Genomic DNA, 18,424 nt, shown 5'->3' with positions numbered 1-18,424 from the left:
CCTTCTCCCCCGATCGCTCAATTTAGACGGCCGGCCAGCTCTAGGAAGAGTCCTGGTGGTTCCGAACTTCTTCCATTTACGAATGATGGAGGCCACTGTGCTCATTGGGACCTTCAACGCAGCAGTAATTTTTCTGTATCCTTCCCCAGATTTGTGCCTCGAGACAATTTTGTCTCGGAGGTCTACAGACAATTCCTTTGACTTCATGCTTGGTGTTTGCGCTCTGACATGCAGTCAACTGTGGGACCTTATATAGACAGGTGTGTGCCTTTCCAAATCATGTCCAATCAACCACAGGTGGACTCCATTTAAGCTGTAGAAACATCTCAAGGATGATCAGTGGAAACAGGATGCACCTGAGCTAAATTTTGAGCTTCATGGCAAAGGCTGTGAATACTTATGTAAATATGATTTCTTTGTTTTTTAATTTTAATACATTTTCAAAACTCTCGAGAAAACTTTTTTCACATGGTCACAATGGGGTATTTTGTGTAGAATTTAGAGGAAAAAGATTAATATAATTAAATTTGGAATAAGGCTGTAACAAAACAAAATGTGGAAAAAGTGAAGCGCTGTGAATACTTTCCGGATGCACTGTATATACACACACACACACACACACACACACACACACACACATAGTAGACATAGTACAATTGACTAACACTTTAATACCAGCGTATGAACGATGACTTATTGGGCTTTCGCAGCTATAGATTAAAAATAAATATAGTGTTACATCATCAGAAAAAAAACTACATTATTAACTATAGTTTTTTATTATGTAAACAAGAATAATTCAAGAAAATAGTATATTATCAATAGTCAAATAAGTTATTAGAAATTATAAATTTAAAAATCTAATAAGGTATTACGTTATTGGTAAAAATGGCATTATGCGGTCAAGACAAGGCAAGCAATTACATTATTAGGTATTATTAAATTTTTCACCAAGTTAAATGCACATATTTTTTGTTTCTGGATGTTATTATTGGGAAATTATTATAATCTTTATTAATTATTAAATCTAAATATAACACTTAGTGTTGTGATTAAGTTTTAGGGTTGGAATAAGAGGTCAGTATTATAGATTTAAGATTATTTAGATCATTATTTTTGAGCCATTGCCTACAGAAATATAGGCAGGTCCACTGTACTAAGTAAAAGTCAAGAGGCCACCTTTCATTTTTTAAGCTTTCATTCAAAAATGGTTGTTAAGTAGCAGTTGTTTAACATTCAGGAGATATTTTTAATGGACTCAGATAGATGATCATCTACTTGTATGAGTAAGGGTAAAATTAAAGGAAAATAACTGAAAAAAACAAAAGTTTCCAAAACTGAAGATGTAAAAATGAGAAAATCAAGCTCCACTCAAGTAGGAAAAAACCCATAGGTGTTTCTGTCCATTCTTCCACTGTTGGAAGACAACTTTGGTTAGCCTGTTAAAAAAAAGACAAAAAGAGAACTAAACTAAAGAGAACTAAAAAAGCAAATCAAAGAAAAAAGTAGCTAATGCTAAAAGAACAATAGACCCCATTGTCATTAAATGTGTTTGGGATTACTTGAATTGCAAGAAACAGTAAATGCATACAAGTATTATGACTGAACTTTGGAGGTATAGAACAAAAATCCCTGCAGATTTTTTTCTGAAAAACTGAACGCACCCTGGAAAGAATGGAAGCTGTGAAAAAAGGCAAGGGGAAAAATTGTGAAAATTGTGATATTTCGTTGTTGAGGATTCTATGTAATTGTCTATTAAATAAATGTTTTCTACTTAAAAAAATATATACTTGTATTTAATTTGTACTTGTACTTAACTTGAGTTTTGCATAGTCCTGTATATCACCGGTTTCAACCCTGAATGTGCGCTGTTCAATATAATTAGCTTTCTTTAGTTACTGATAGGTTCTCTGTGCTGGTATGACTGTATTATTCCTGTGACACCATGCTGGGCTATGGGCTGTTATTGTGCATTTCTGTTGTCATTTGCAAAATTCTGTTTCTGTGTCTCTGAGCTCAAATGTGTGATTGTGATTTAAATAAAGGGTGTGTGTGTGTGTGTGTGTTTGTTCATCATCTTTTCGCTCTTGTTGCAGACTGTTCCTATTGTGAAAATGATGAGAAGAGAGGATGAAGCATCAGTAGGTAGTACTCCACTGGCCAAGCAGTTATCCAATCAGGCGTCAGACTATGCCAGCAGCCCAGTCAAAACCAAGACTGTAACAGGTAACCTGAAATGCATACTTTTTAGCACACGCCCAAATACAGTGGGGTAGGAAAATGATCATCCACCCCAAAAAACACACCACTGAGTGTTGTGCACAGATCTCAACATTGCAGTAGTAAGGCCTGTGCTAGTACAGGAGCTAAGTGATCTTACCTTACGTAGTTAAAAGCAGCTGATTACTTTCTACCTTAGTGGCTATTTCTGTCAGAAGCTCCTGGCTTTGAAGCCTTGTCCTTACACTAAACATTAATTTTTCAGGTCATCCTTTTCTGCATGGGTATAAACTTGTTACTTTAGATCAGGGGTGGCAAACTCAATTGCACAGGGGCCCAAAATTCAAAACACACTTTAGTTTGCGGGCCAAACAGAATAAACATTTATTGAACACACTAAATGTTTTTTGAACATAAATATGAATACAAATAGACAGGAATGTTATTCTGGAATAAAAAAATAAACTTAAACTTTAAATAACATAAATTTCTTGCTCTCCATAAAATATATCCACTCAAAATTATACAAGTTAGAAATATGAACATGCTGCAAAAAAACAAAACCTGGAAATCTAAATAAATTTTGTGCTTTTCAGCAACAACAATTAACGAATCAAAACATTCAGTTTTCTTTGCTCTCATGCCATTTTATCAGAGCTGGATGCTTGGCATCTTTTTTTGGCAACAAGTTTGTTTATGTTTGGCGTGAGGTGCCGTGTTGTGGAGACTCTCAGGATGGATTGCAGGTGCTCATCAGTGAGACGACTCCTGTGTGCTGTTTTGTTTGTCTTCATCACTGAGAACAGCTTCTCACACAGATATGTGCTACCAAACATGCACAAGGTTCGAGCCGCATGTAGACGGAGCTGGGGCATTGCTGCGGGAATGGAGTGAATAAACTCTGTGGGCCCTGCAGTGTCGTACTTTGCCTTTAGTGTCTCATTACACTGCAGCTCAATCAGCCCCATCTGAATCCACGTCGTTTCCACGTCAACGGCAAATGGGTTGTGAAGCAACTCAAAATTAATTTTTTGTTTTTCAAAGTCACCAAAGTGCCGCGCGAACTCTGTGCGCAGTGCGCTCAGTTTGTCAGCAAAGTGCGTATTTATGAACAATGTTGTGCCGACTTGGTTCAGCATTACTTGGCAACAGTTTCTCCCATTAAAGCAGCTTCACTTGAAATACCTTCACTGCGTCATACATGTCAGTGATCATGCGGTCACGTCCCTGGGGCTGGAGGTTTAACGCATTGAGACGAGCTGTTATGTCAGCCAGAAACACCAACTCACATTTCCACTTTTCATCCCGCAAAACAGTGGAGTCTTTTCCTTTACTGTCCATGAACTGACAGATTTCGTTGCTGAGCTCAAAAACTCTGTTGAGAACTTTTCCCCGACTTAGCCAACGCACCTCTGTATTATAAGGGATGTCGGCAAACTCTGAATCTGTCTCCCGCATAAAGGACTGAAATTGCTGGTGATTTAAACCTTTACCTCGGATAAAGATTACGATTTGCGTTACAGTGCTCATTACATGGTCCATCTTCAGGACTTTGCCACATAGTGCTTCCTGGTGTTTGATGCAGTGATATGCTGTTAACTCACCAGTACAGTTCTCCTCCTGCATCTTCACTCGCATCCTTCGCACTAGTCCACTTCTTTCACCGCACATAGCCAGTGCTCCATCAGTTGTAAGTCCAATAAGTTTGTCCCAGGGCAGTTTCATGTTGGTTACACTTTGACATATGTTTTCAAAAATGTCCTTTCCAGTCGTTGTCCCATGCATCGATTTAATATTTCCTCTGTAAAGTGAAAATTGGAGTCCACCCCACGGATGAAGATGACTAGCTGTGCAGTGTCAGTCATGTCAGTACTTTCATCGACAGCAAGAGAGCATGCAATAAAGTCTTTGCTTCTTTCACTCAACTGTGTTCTTAAATCAGTGGCCATCTCACAAACCCGAACTGTATTTCTACTTAGGCTTAAATTTGCCAGAATCTGTTTTTTGTCTGGACATATGACGTCACACACCTTGATCATACAGCTCTTCAGAAATTCTCCCTCGGGCTGCTTGAGCAATCTCCTTCGCCACGATAAAACTTGCTTTCACAGCAGCTTCACTTTGTGATTTTGCACGGGTAAAAAGCGTCTTCGGAAATGTCAGCTTCTTTTTTAACTCTTCTACTTTCTGTATCTTTTGCTCTGCATTCAGGTCTTTCAGGTTATCCTGATATTTTGTCTCATAGTGCCGTCTTAGATTAAATTCTTTGAATACAGTCACAATAGCGCCACAAATGAGACAAACGGGTTTACCGGCAATGTCAGTAAACATATACTCAGCCTCCCATCAGTTTTGAAAGGCTCTGTTTTCAGAATCAACTTTTCTCTTTGGCATCGTGAGGGGCTAGCTTCGCAATAACTTGTAGTAACAGACACCACACTTGATTGGCGCGGAAAGCGCTCCGAAAGGCAGCTGAAGTGCTGCATTATGGGATCTGTAGTTTATTGTGTTACCAGCGCTTCATATTGCCAGGCCATTAGTAACAATATTATAAAATTATCTTGGGGGCCAGATATAATTGCAAGCCAGGCCGGATGTGGCCTTGAGTTTGACACATATGCTTTAGATGCATCGGTGCAGTCCATGGGTCACTTTGAAACAGTGTACTTAATCTCTGCATTGATTTGATGAGACATAGCACTGCTAGAATTATCTCACATGTAATCCTCCATTAGGCCATTTGTAGGCAGGCCTCTGAATGTGTGTATGTGTGTGTATCTGAACAGTATATAGTTTTGAGGCCTCATCTGTTGTGTAGTTCTTAAATTTGGCTTGATGGCTTTTGCAGTGTTTAGATCTCCCATCGCCAAAAAGCAACACTTAACATCAGTTTGAGTAAACACTACTCAGGGTTCCCCTGCACACCTGTACGTACACACACACAAATACTTGAAGAGTCTAGCAGGCTGTGGTGTGTCAGCCTCACTTATAAAGTTAAAACTCACTGAAGCAAACAAACTCCACTGCTCTCCTTTAGGTTCTGGGCAAACACCAAGCTCACTGTGAATGGCAGAGTGCGTGCTTAAAGGAGTTGATCACACACTCCCATGCTGTGTTTAAGGAACTCAGCATTGCTGTGACTTAGTGATAACAGAGTATAGCTCAGGCACAAAGCTCATGGCCCTGCTCTTTAGACTTAAAAAGGTGCTATTCTGGAATCTGAGACTTAACACAAGTCCCATCTAATGGTCAGGGCCAGGACTGTAAGCCATGATGCTGTTGCAACAAGGAGAAAAAAGGCTGTCTGCCAATCGAAGTACTAGGACTTCAGAAAACAACTACTTATATAATAGGTTATCAACAGTGTTTTTGGTAAACTCAACAAAACTAAAAATTATATTGTTTCACTGAAAAAAAATGAATAATTGAACAAGAATGAACCTGAATTTTTTGAAAATTCATCATACAAAATGTATTGTTTTTGTTTACATTACTGTTAAAGCAGTGGGTAGTGGGACATGTCTGCCTAGGCGATATGTAATACATTCCTGGCAAAGCGATTCTGCACTAAACATGACTTGCACATTGTACTGAAAGCATCCTAAAACAAATTTATCTTCAGCCTTGTCCGTTTTTATTCTCAGTGTGGCCGTTAAATGGCATAAGTCTGGAGCCTTACAATATTACTACCGAACTGCTCAGTATGGTATTCATTTTACTGCACTGTACTTAACATGACTAACATGTTATATTATCAATTATATGTTCTGTTTCCTATGTATAGCATAAGGTTACATTTTACTGGTCTGAAATAAGCCACTTAGGCTTTTTAGTTAAAGCACTATCAGCAAGAGCAGGAAACACTTTAGAACTCAACTGCTTTAGTTTCATTTTGTTTTGCTTGTGCTGCTGTGAAATCTGCTTTTATGTATTATGCATGACACCACGCTGTGGCTTCCGCAGATCTTGTCCCCCCCGTCTTTTTTTTTTCATATAAAGCAAATATCAGAAGCCATATCGCCCCATGTGTATATTCCTATGTGTTGTAATCTATCTGAGTTAACGGACAAATTAACATTAGAAATTACAAAGTGTTTTTTCTAAAGAATACTTGAAATTTTGAGAAACTTTGTCCACTCATTGTGGCAGCCCTACTAAGTGCTAATACTCTTCTAATTCATACCGCAATGTTCTTCTCATTGCTTCATTGATAAGTTCTTTCTGTAGTGCTTTTACAGTTTATTTATCTTAGTATTTTCCTAAAATCGCATTACATCAGCCCTGAGCAGTTTTGCCATGCAAATAAGCAAGAGTTTTACCAGACGATATCAATCAGTCAACCTTTATTTTGACTCAGAAGTACATTGAGGGCAACCCTCATTTTCAATGTAGCCGAGCATTTACAAAAACAGGGATTGACATGACAAAGAAAATAATAACTACATTTAATCATTTTAAATTAAAAGAAAATTTAAAATAATAGTGAATAAAAGATAAAAGTAGATGAAAAAATAGAACTGGAGATTTAAATGATAAGAAATTAAGATTGAAAGTAGATAAAAAAATTAGTAAGGTAACAATACAATATCACAAATTTAAAAAAGTAATGATAAAAACTATTAAAAATAAAATGAGAGGAAATAAATAAATAAGTAAAAAGAGATGAAGAACTAAGGAGAACTAACACAAAAATAAAAGTTACGAATAAATATGACTAAGTAAAACAGGTACAGGCTGTCTGAAGTGACACCAGTGAGCTGAGTTTTAGTGTGTCCTGTAGTGAATTCCAGCTCACTGGTGCACTGTGACTAAAAGCAGATTTTCCCAGTTCAGTAAAAACTCTTGGTACCTGGCAGCTGATCCAATTACTAGAGCGAGTCTGATGATTATTGTTATTTGTATTCATCAATGAAGTGATGTATTCTGGCAAATGACCGGAGAGTGTCTTATAAATAAAAATCAACCAATATGTTTCCCTTCGTACCGTTAAGGAGGGCCACCCAACTTTTGCATACAGCTCACAGTGGTGAGTTCTGTACGGATCTCCAGTAATGAACCTCAGTGCAGAGTGATACACTGGGTCCAGTAATTTGAGAGAGCTGGATGGAGCATATTTATAGATAACGTCACCATAGTCCAGCACTGATAGTAAAGTTGCTTCAACTAGTCTTTTTCTGGTGTGCATGAGGAAACAGGACTATAAACAGGTCTATAAAAATAGACAGGACTATAAAAAAAAAAACCCCAGCTTCTGTCTGCATTTACTGACTAGTTTTTTTGTGTTGTTTAAAACTGAGTTTATCGTCCAGCCATATGCCATGGTATTTATATTCTGTGACTCTCTCAATAGGGCGGCACGGTGGCGTGGTGGGTAGCGCTGTCGCCTCACAGTGAGGAGGGCCTGGGTTAGATTCCCCGGCCGGGCGACCGGGGTCCTCTCTGTGTGGAGTTTGCATGTTCTCCCCGTGTCTGCGTGGGTTTCCTCCGGGTTCTCCGGTTTCCTCCCACAGTCCAAAGACATGCAGTCAGGCCAATTGGACGTGCTAAATTGCCCCTAGGTGTGAGTGTGTGAGTGACTGTCTGTGTCTGTCTGTCTGCCCTGCGATGGACTGGCGACCTGCCCAGGGTGTATCCTGCCTTCCGCCCGATGACCGCTGGGATAGGCTCCAGCACCCCCCCCGCGACCCTGACGGAGAAGCGGCTTAGAAAATGGATGGATGGATGGATGGATGGACTCTCTCAATAGTAGATCCTGCCAGGGTAGTAATATTTACAGTACTAAAATCAGTATTAAAAGATCTGGAAAACAGCATGAACTTAGTTTTCATGGCATTTAAAACTAGTTTGTGCTTATATAACGCCACCTGTAGAGCATTAAATGAGATCTGTAATTTTCTTGTTGCAGCATGAATAGAGTCAGCTGAGCAATATAAAATCATGTCATCTGCATAACGGTGAATTTTGCAGACTGAGGTTGAGGTAGCAACATCATTTATGTTGATTTCTGTCAGTGAGGTAGTTTTGGGTCCAGTCCAGAGCAGTTGCATCAAAGCCAATCTTTTCTAAGTTCCGTAAAAGAAGAGTGTGATCAACTGTGTCGAATGCTTTTGTTAAATCAATAAAAACAGCTGCACAATGTTTCTCCGTGTCTATGTCTGAATAAAGATTGTTTAAAACCAGTGTCGTAGCAGAGATAGTGCTGTGACCTTCTCTGAAACCAGACTGACATTTAGATAAAACAGAATTTTCATGAAGAAATGATTTCAATTGCTGGTTCACTAGAGATTCTAACATTTTTGCTAAACACAACCGTTTTGAGATTGGCCTATAATTATTCAGATCTGTTGTCTCAACACCTTTATGCAGAGGAATTACATGAGCTGTTTTCCAGACCCTGGGAATTCTGCAAGATAAAACTGAAAGATTAAAAATGTATAAAATGTATTCTAAAATAATCGGGGCTGCGAGACGCAATAAAAAGGTGTCCAGCCGATCGTCTCCAGTGGCTTTTCGTGGATATGGAGCTGCTAATGGAAGAGCAGTCCAGAAGAGCCATTCATGCGATGTTTTTGCTGTGCATACAACTTAAAAATTGTTTCAGAGTGTAATCAAAATTTAGTGAGGCTTTTGTTTCATGGTTCATGGTTCATGCAAAACAATATAGCAGAACACACATACAAAGGCTACTACATGCACACACACGCACTCCAAAGTTGGGCTTAACTCCACTTCCCACTACACTGCAAATTCCGGCCTTCTTGTAATTAATATTGTACTTGACTTGTGTGTAAAGCGCTTGCGCAGTGCAGGATTTAAGTCTAATGAATAAAATGTGAGTTTGGTATGTGTTTGCAGTCAGAAGCACACACCCCACATTCTCTCTGTGATGGACTGCTAGAGGAAATTTGGTTTCTTTTGCCTGGGAATGTACCTTTTGCCTTGGTGTGTTCTGTTGGGTTAGAGGGTGAGTGAGTGGTTAGGTGGGTAAAGGTCAGTAAGGTATTTGATCTGTGTGTTGTTACGTATTTTCTAAGTGTGATGATGCTGGAGGTCACATGGTTATACAGTAAGCCTGAACACACATTTATTAGCAGGATTTTGTCCCTTTTTTCAGCCTTCACAGAGTGTATAAATTGATTTGAGGGTTTCTTTTAGATGTTGGGTTTAGCTGTAATGCATGTGTTTACTATATCACACACAGCAGACCCTGTGTTTTATAGACCAGTGCTCACTTGCATAACGCATCTAAAGTATATTTATGTCTTATGTTTTCCCTTTAGCTCTGTAAAAAACTCGCCAGGGAAATGTTTCTGTAAAGTGAAAAAAGTATAATTGTTAATTTAGTTTTAGACCATACATTTCATTTTTAGCACTTTGGTTTCTGGCAGTTGCAAAATTTAAACATAAATTTACAGCTTTAAATATGCCCCATAAGCATTTAATTTGCATACTTTTGTTTATGCGATGTTTTATGCAGGACATGTACACATATGCAAAAGAGCTTCAGCATGGAGTTAGAATGTATTTGTGATCTAAGCAAAGCTATTTAATGATATATTATGATTATATACATTTTAAAAATTGTTCAAAGTTAATACATTATACTCAGGATGGTACCTCTGTCAAATTTTATATTCAGATTTGTGAAACATTACACAGGCAAACAAAAAAAAATTGCACAAGTTCCTACAGGCTGCATCAGACAGATGATATGCAGGATTTTAAAACTGTACCATATTTTACCCAAAACCATATTCATAAAAGGTGATATATACCTTGATATATAACTCTTTAGAATAAACAGACAAATCATTTTATTTAAATAATAATAATATTTTCACATTACTGTACTAGTCATATCATAACTTAATTCACCTGGGACCTTTTTGCTTGAAAATCTTGAGTTAGTTAGGTAATGTCAATATGAGGTGTAAAATGAGAGTATAGCTTCATAGTGCTTCTGGTTTGGCCTTTAGATGGCTTCAGTAATCTTTCAGCATTTCCTTACACAGAGAATTGTAAAGTCTTAGTTTGTGCAACCAGATGGATTGTGAATTTTGTTTTTAGTTGTGCTTGCATGTTTAATAGTCTCAGTGACATGGTCGTAGTAAGTTTTGACTATACAAAAATGATATTTTCTCAATTGTTTTTTTTTACTCTTACAAATGGGGATATATAAATGGAGCAAAATTTCTACAAATTCAGTATTAATTTTAAGTATTATACAACATTTTATTTCCCTTTTGATCACTAACCTTTATCAGACCTACTCCTTCAGCTCTGTCAGTCTCCTTCAGCTTCTTTCTCTCACTCTGTTTAGTAATGGTATTTTTGTAAAACCCAGATTTATGAGAACTCAAAGATCAACAAGTTAACATTTTCGCTGGCAAAAATCTTCTCACCAGACTAACCTTCAACATAGCTGTTACCTTTTAACTAATTACCACCTACATGTTGATAAATTCAGAGATATAAAAGTAGCTAAAGTTTATTCTTTATGACCTATACCCTTTTCTTTACCTCATGTAAACTTAGTTAGCATGATAACAAGTAACTGGTTAAGAACTTGGCAGCCAGCTATATTGACCACCGTTTGCACAAATCCGTATTGTAGGTAGATATCTTAGTGGTTAGGTAGATACTTATTTAAACTCTCACCCAAGACTGATATGACTGACTTACAGCTTACGAGGTATAAAATGATTTGTTTACAAGGTACAACATATATTATGATTGCAGAGGATTGTTGTCTCCTGTTATATTGGAAAATCTTCAGTATCTCAGTCAAGGCAAAGATGGATTACAACAGCAACAACATTTCCTCCAGTTTTAGCCCTGCCATGACATTATATTGCGAATTTGAAAACAGGATGGCATAATTGAATAATGAAGAATAAATGCAAAATGCTGTTGATGATATGAACTAAAAATGTGCATTCATTCAGGGAGTCCCCCTTAAAATTGGCCTAGTAATGCCCCTGCTTATTGGATGGGTTTTATGAGCTAATATGTCCTTCCTTAACGCTCACTGCTTGCTCTACACTCTCTGTCTTTGTCTAACAGAGCGTGAAAAAAATAATCGCAAAATAAAATTGATTAAAGCCAGTGTTACTGTGACACTTTTACACCAGTTTTTTCTAGGCCAGGTGGAAGGCAAATAAAACACTTGCTTTATGCATATGTTGAGTTTAGAAGAGTTATTCAAGTTGTTGTTAATTTGTTCATGTTTTGTTTGTCATGGGGCTCAGCTGTTTGTCTTTTTTAGGCTTATTACAGTGTACACAATTAGGCAAAATCAATATCATGAGACATTCAGTATTCACTTTTTTTTCCAATATCCCCCACACCTACCACGCAGCTGAATTACTTGCAAAAGAACCTGAGGTTAAAATAAGGTATCCTACTCTGTGCTACATATTCCAACCTGTTATTGCCTACTCTATCTTATACCACACACCCCTACACTCATGTCTCCTTCTCCAGAGTAAGGGTTAATCAGTCATGATCTTGTATGGCAATTCTAATTGTGGGGCTATATTACAGAAGCTTCTCATTTCTGAAATCCTGTCTGTTTAGTCACTGCTTCAGTTTGGACTGAATTTAGGACCGAAGCTATTAAAGAACAACAGTTCTTAAATTCATCATCTTATCCAAACTCCACATAAGAAAACAGTATTACAGAAGCATTATATCTAGACAACATTTCCTAAATACTGTCATAATTTTAAGGCAACCCCAAAGGTGCAGTCACTAACTACTAGGCAGTATAGTTCACTATAACATAATGACGTTACATTTATCTACATTGAAAATGGGGCTTTGCCTTTCTTTTTACAACAGTTTAGATCCCAGACACAATCTCCACCCTTTCATCTTACCTTAGTCTGTTAATGTTGATAAACTCATCAGATAAAATCTTACAGTGATGGTCATGAATAATGAGAAGACCGGGTTGAACGCACATAGTGCTGTCAATATCTTTAACATTTATTAGCTGTTTCAGCTGTGCACAAATGGTCGCTTGCTAGGTGACGAGCACAACAGTTGATTGTCATTTTTGATTAAAAAAGGTTAAGATTTCCTAACATGAGAAGATTCTATAAGATTCTTAAATTAAGATTTGCTTCTGTAATACGAATTTATGAAACAAATTATCTTGTCACCTTAAGACAAATAGGAAGTTTATGTAATATGGCTCTTGATTGATCTACAGCCAATTTGTGTTGCCTTTTTTAATACCCAAAACTCACACTGTGTGGGCTGAATTAATTGGAGTGGAATTACAATGGAATACACTAGCACATTTCCAGTACTTTGTGATATGAATAACATTATTCGATCTTTAATAGGCCAAAGTGGCATTTTAAGCTTTGGCCAATTCCAATCTGGAGTTTTTCACAATTTTCTGCAGCCCTACAAAGAGACAGTTGCTCTCTGCACATGGTAGTGTGCACCTGTGTTTCACTGAATTCTCATATTCAAAATCTTTCCTAAATGTTGTTAAGCTAATCTAGGTTAGTATTAAAGGTTAGGATTAAAGATTCCTGGAGAAATTTTCAAGCATCCAAAACAAGTGAACTCTGCATGAGGAGTGCAGAGGTTTGTGGCTGTGTCTGGCTGCAGCTGGTACCATGTACACAACACTCTGCAGTATTGTAACCACTACATCTAGAACATTCCAGGGAGCTCCAGGGCTATACAGAGGTGAGAGTCAGCCTAGGAGTTTTTACATCCCTATGGCTGAGTGCTAGTGGAGAGCAGAGGGGATAGCATGTGCTGCATTGTGGGCTGGGGGTGGCCCGGTTTCTGATGTGAACTGTTATTGGGTGGCATTACGATCACATTTGAGGACTTTTAGCTTCAATAAAAGGCGGTTAAATCTCCCTTTGTTTTACATCTTAGTTTTGGTGGTCCCCAAATTAAATGGTGGCTATTTGTTTCACACCCAGAGAATTTATTTTTTGTCTCTTCTTATGCCCTTGCTACACTGAGCTTTCTGCAGTACCATGAAAATGCCAACCGCCCAGGGGCTGTTTTTGTAATGCAGTATTGATTGACCAATATAGCTTAATGTCTTGACTGAAATCTTGTTTTCTCTCTCACTCTTACTGTTTTCGGATTATATTAAAATCCCTTTCCTCTTACAGTGCATTTGTGAGAGAATATTCAGTTTGTTTATATGCATGGTTTGTGTGTGTGTGTGTGTGTGTCCATCCATCCATCCATCCATCCATCATCTTCCACTTCTCCGGGGTTCGGGTCACGGGGGCAGCATCCTGAGCAATGAAGCCCAGACCTCCCTTTCCCCAGCCATTTCCACTAGCTCCCTGGGAGGGATTCCGAGGCGCTCCCAGGCCAGCTGGGCGATATAGTCATGCCAGCGTGTCCTGGGTCTTCCCCGGGGTCTCCTCCCCGGTGGACTTGCCTGTGACACCTCCCAAGATGCCTGTGACAAAACAAGATGCCCGAACCACCTCAACTGGCTCCTCTCGACGTGAAGAAGCAGCGGCTCTACTCAGAGTCCCTCCCGGATGACCGAACTTCTCACCCTATCTCTAAGGGAGAGTCCAGCCACCCTGCGGAGGAAACTCATTTCGGCCGATTGTATTCGCGATCTCGTTCTTTCGGTCATTACCCAAAGCTCATGACCATAGGTGAGGGTGGGAACATAGATCGACCAGTAAATCGAGAGCCTTGCCTTATGGCTCAGCTCTTTCTTTACCACAACAGATGAGACAAAAGAGCCCGCATCACTGCTGACCCAGCACCAATCCGCCTGTCAATCTCCCGCTCCCTTGTACCATCACTCGTGAACAAGACCCCGAGATACTTAAACTCCTCCACTTGAGGCAAGAGCTCATCCCCGACCCAGAGAGGGCTCTCCACCCTTTCCCGCGTGAGAACCATGGCCTCGGATTTGGAGGTACTGATCCTCATCCCGGCCGCTTCACACTCGGCTGCAAACCGATCCAGTGAAAGCTGAAGTTCATGGCCTGATGTCCCCAATAGGACCACATCATCTGCAAACAGCAGAGATGTGACCCTGAGGTCACCAAACCGGACACCCTCCATCCCCTGACTGCGCCTAGAAATTCTATCCATAAAAATTATGAATAGAATCAGTGACAAAGGGCAGCCCTGACGGAGTCCAACTCTCACTGGGAAAAAGTCTGACTTACTGCCGGCCATGCGAACCAAACTCCTGCTTTGTTTGTACAGGGCCTGAATGGCTCGTAGCAAAGAGCCATGTACCCCGTACTCCCGAAGCACCTCCCACAGAATACCCCGGGGAACACAGTCGAATGCCTTCTCCAAATCCACAAAGCACATGTGGACTGGTTGGGCAAACTCCCATGAACCCTCCAGAATCCTGGAGAGGGTAAAGAGTTGGTCCAGTGTTCCACGACCAGGGCGGAACCCGCACTGCTCCTCCTGAATCCGAGGTTCGACTATAAGCCGGACTCTCTTCTCCAGTACCCTTGCATAGACCTTACCAGGGAGGCTGAGGAGTGTGATTCCCCTGTAGTTGGAACACACCCTCCGGTCCCCCTTTTTAAAAAGAGGCACCACCACCCCCGATGTCCACGCAATGTTGAAAAGGCGTGTCAGCCAAGACAGCCCCACAACATCCAGAGCCTTGAGGAACTCGGGACGGATCTCATCCACCCCTGCAGCCCTGCCGCCAAGGAGCTTTTTTAACTACCTTAGCGACTTCAGCCTCAGTAATGGACAAGCCTATTCCCGTATCCCCAGACTCTGCCTCCTCACTGGAGAACGTGTTGGTGGGATTGAGAAGGTCCTCAAAGTATTCCTTCCACCGCCCAATGACGTCTTTAGTCGAAGTCAGCAGCACACCATCTATGTGTGTGTGTGTGTACATACATATATACACACACACACTTTGTCCACAATTAGTGTTTATTTTTATAATTAGTGTTTATTTAGTGTCTATTTAAAATTCACACATTTCCTGTTTACGGTCTGTTTAATGTTATTGCTACACAATGGGGTCTGAGAGTAACGTAATTTCAATTCTCTGTTTGTCCTGTACATATGGTAGTATTGACAGTAAAGCTGACGTAAAGACTTAGTCTATGCTTTTTGTTTGTGTATGAATGAATGTTACTGGTGGAACATTGTTGGAGTGAAAGAAATACATGGCTTCTAACAAAGAGTATTTAGGATCGCTAATTTGTGTCTTTTTGTATGTGTGTAATATGTCCAATTTATCCAGTTGACATTGCACCACACAATTTGAATAGGAGCCATGTCCGGACTGTAGGCAGGCCAGTCTAGCACCCACGCTCTCTCGTTATGGAGCCATGAGACCACAATATATTGTTCCACTGTGCATTGTCCAAGTCCAGCGACATCTGTGGCGTTTCTGGTCTTTGTTGATATATGGTTTCTGCTGTGCATAGTACAGTCTTAATTTGACAACATTTTCTTGGGCTTCCTCAGCCTTGCCCTTCAGAGATTTCTTCAGATTCTCTGAGAGGTTTGATAATATGCACCATAGAGTGTGAAATACATTAAAGGCACCCTACACGCAAAGAAGTGTTTTTTTTTTGTTGTTTTTTTTTAACAATGAACTCTTCTTTTTTCTTATCATAATTATGTGGACTGGCATTTGTGTCAGTTGTGTTACTATAGCGCATAGTTCACTTTTTTCCGTTGGGATGGCGGTATAAAAAAAAAAGCAGCATAGTTTCATAATTCACAAATTAACTTAAACTTAATTAGTGGCGTCTCTCCATTAGGGGCCAGCATTAGTCTTACCAAGTGAACAGTTAAACACTCTCTGCATGTTCAATGTGCTTTCAGTAACCAGCTGTGGGGCACAATCACAATGGCCCTTTGCTGAGTACCAATAAAAAATAATAAATTTACATACATTCATTTACATGAATGTTCAGTAAACATTTTTTACAGTATGGGCATTGCTACCCAGCTAGCCATTGTTCCTCAGAAGTTGTGGTAGCCGATCATAATAGCAAGTCGATGTAATGAGTCTGGAAAGGACAAAAACTGTTCCTTCCTTGGAGCGTGCATATGTTTTGTTTAGGCTTGTGTGCAGGTTCATTGACGAGTTGGCTGCTGCCCCTCCAGTTTGTTGAGCCCCACCATGCTGTCTGTGGCAGAGACGCCACTGAACCTTATGAGGCCTAATATACTAAACTATGCAAATGAGAGCATTAAGACAGAGCAGCAGGAAAATGCTGTTAAATGTGGTGTGTGAAGCTATTCTGGTAGCAGGTAACATGCTACTGCAGTAGCTTAGCATGCTATGGCCTCATGTCACAGCACAGGCTTATTCTGGCTTTTTGAAGTGTCACTAATGCAATTTTTGAGGATAAAGTCTAAAATCTGAATAAGTAAAGCTCTTCATTAGGACCAGAGGCTAATGTTGTGAAGAGGTTGGTTAGTTAGAAGGCCAGCAATTCCAGGTCAGCTCTCTGACGCTGCACTGAGGCAATTTTAGAGGAAAATATAAAGTGAATAAAGTGTTTTGGTTTTGCCTAATGCATAACTGTGGACATAGTACTGAAAGTTTCTACTTGAGTAAAAGTATTGTTACTGTAGTGACAAATTGTCGGACGTGGAATTTCTGAACAGTTTTTGTCAGCCAGGTGGCACGGTGCTTCTGCACTGAGCTTATTTCCGCCTCATCTTCATGACAAGTGTGAGCTCACCCAGTGTGAGCTGGAGGCTAATACAGATCAGTCTGTAGAATCAGAATATACAGTGACTCCTCATCCAACCTCACCTGAGCAGCTTGGTGTAGTCTGTTGGATATCTGGCTCGAGGTCATGGTAGAATGGTGGCATAATTTGGTTCATGGCCATTGCCAAGCATGGCTGGTGCAGTCTACATTTCCAGATGCTGGCGCAAGTGCTGCACTTTCACCTCCATATGTGACATCCACAACCCAGAGTTTCTCCACCTATGGCTGCCATGTGAAATGTGCTTTTGAATGCTAGAGCTCTTTCCCATGATGCCTTTATACAAGGATAATTGGCAGATGTTTGGGGGCTAGTGCTAAAAAAAATATAAATAAATAAACCTGCTTTTGGGCTCTGTGGAAACAGTCCTTTTGTTCCCACAGGAGCTACTGGAGATGGGGAGATATCTCCCTCTGCTCTATATTGCTGCTGTGTCTAGTGGTCTAGCTCCATAAACTGGCACGTCTGGCCTTCCACAGGTTAATTGTGACCTTCTTGAAAGGAACATAAAGGCTTCACCTGCCCTGCTTGACCAGGCTGCCGTCTTGGGAGTCATTATTGGTCAGACCCCCATATCGACGAGTCCAGATGATCCTAATCAATATAAATCCTTATTCAGATGATAGCACCAACACCTCAGATCTAAAGTTGGGGTTACTCAATGTAAGATCACTAAACTCAAAAGCAGTCATTGTAAATGAAATTATAAGTGATCAGAAGTTTGACGTTTTCTGTCTCACTGAAACATGGGTTAGACCAGATGAATATTCAGCACTAAATGAAGCGACCCCTGTAGGTTATAATTATGTACATAGCCCAAGCTCATCAGGCAAGGGAGGTGGAGTATGTGGAATCTACCAAAATACCCTAGATGTTAGTCAGAAACAGTGTGACACCTTCACTTCTTTTTAGGTCCTTTCCATTCACATTATAAATCCAGTCACAAAAAAGAATGCATTTTCGTTATTTAACATTTACAGACCACCAGGGCCCTACTGAATTTTTAAAAGAATTTAGTGATTTCACTGCAAACCTAGCTGTGTGCAGTGATAACATAATAATTGTAGGAGATTTTAAAATCCATTTTGAGAAGGCAGATGACCACTAAAAAAAGCATTTACTTCAATTCTAGACTCTGCTGGTATTACCCAAAATGTAACAGGGCCTACATACTACTGTAGTCACACTTTAGATTTAGTTTTGACACTAGGTCTTAACATTGACAAGCTTAATATCCTAACGCAAACCTCAGCAACCTCCGACTATTACCTAATTTCATATGAGCTTATTAATTAATGGCTTAATACGCCATAATATATGTACATCCCCTCACTATTCTACAAAGAGCTCAATAAAACCTTTTACCGCCCTACAATTTATAGAAAACCTTCCAGAACTATCAACCCCAGTCTCCACTCCATCAGACCAAATGGAGTTAGATTTACTAACTGATTATTTAGAAAATACCTTTCGATCTACTT

The 18,424-nt window shown here is 39.7% G+C and overlaps 1 protein-coding gene across 9 annotated transcripts in view; it reads left to right on the top strand.

Annotated features, from left to right (window-relative positions):
* The window catches only part of LOC108442230 (vacuolar protein sorting-associated protein 13B), a 401,016-nt gene that overhangs the window by 119,493 nt on the left and 263,099 nt on the right, over positions 1–18,424 (top strand). For all 9 annotated transcript variants that reach the window (XR_005129589.1, XM_037534077.1, XM_037534078.1 and 6 more), the window contains exon 21: positions 2,097–2,226. Coding sequence is in view for 8 of the 9 variants with exons in the window: in XM_037534077.1 (XP_037389974.1) it covers positions 2,097–2,226 (130 nt within the window). In the remaining variant the exon portion in view is untranslated. The remainder of the gene's footprint in view (positions 1–2,096; positions 2,227–18,424) is intronic.

This window comes from Pygocentrus nattereri, chromosome 24 (genome assembly GCF_015220715.1).
Source record: "Pygocentrus nattereri isolate fPygNat1 chromosome 24, fPygNat1.pri, whole genome shotgun sequence".
Taxonomy (NCBI): Eukaryota; Metazoa; Chordata; class Actinopteri; order Characiformes; family Serrasalmidae; genus Pygocentrus; species Pygocentrus nattereri.
The sequence above is the reverse complement of the archived record's forward strand: the minus strand, read 5'-3'. Positions and strand labels throughout refer to the sequence as shown.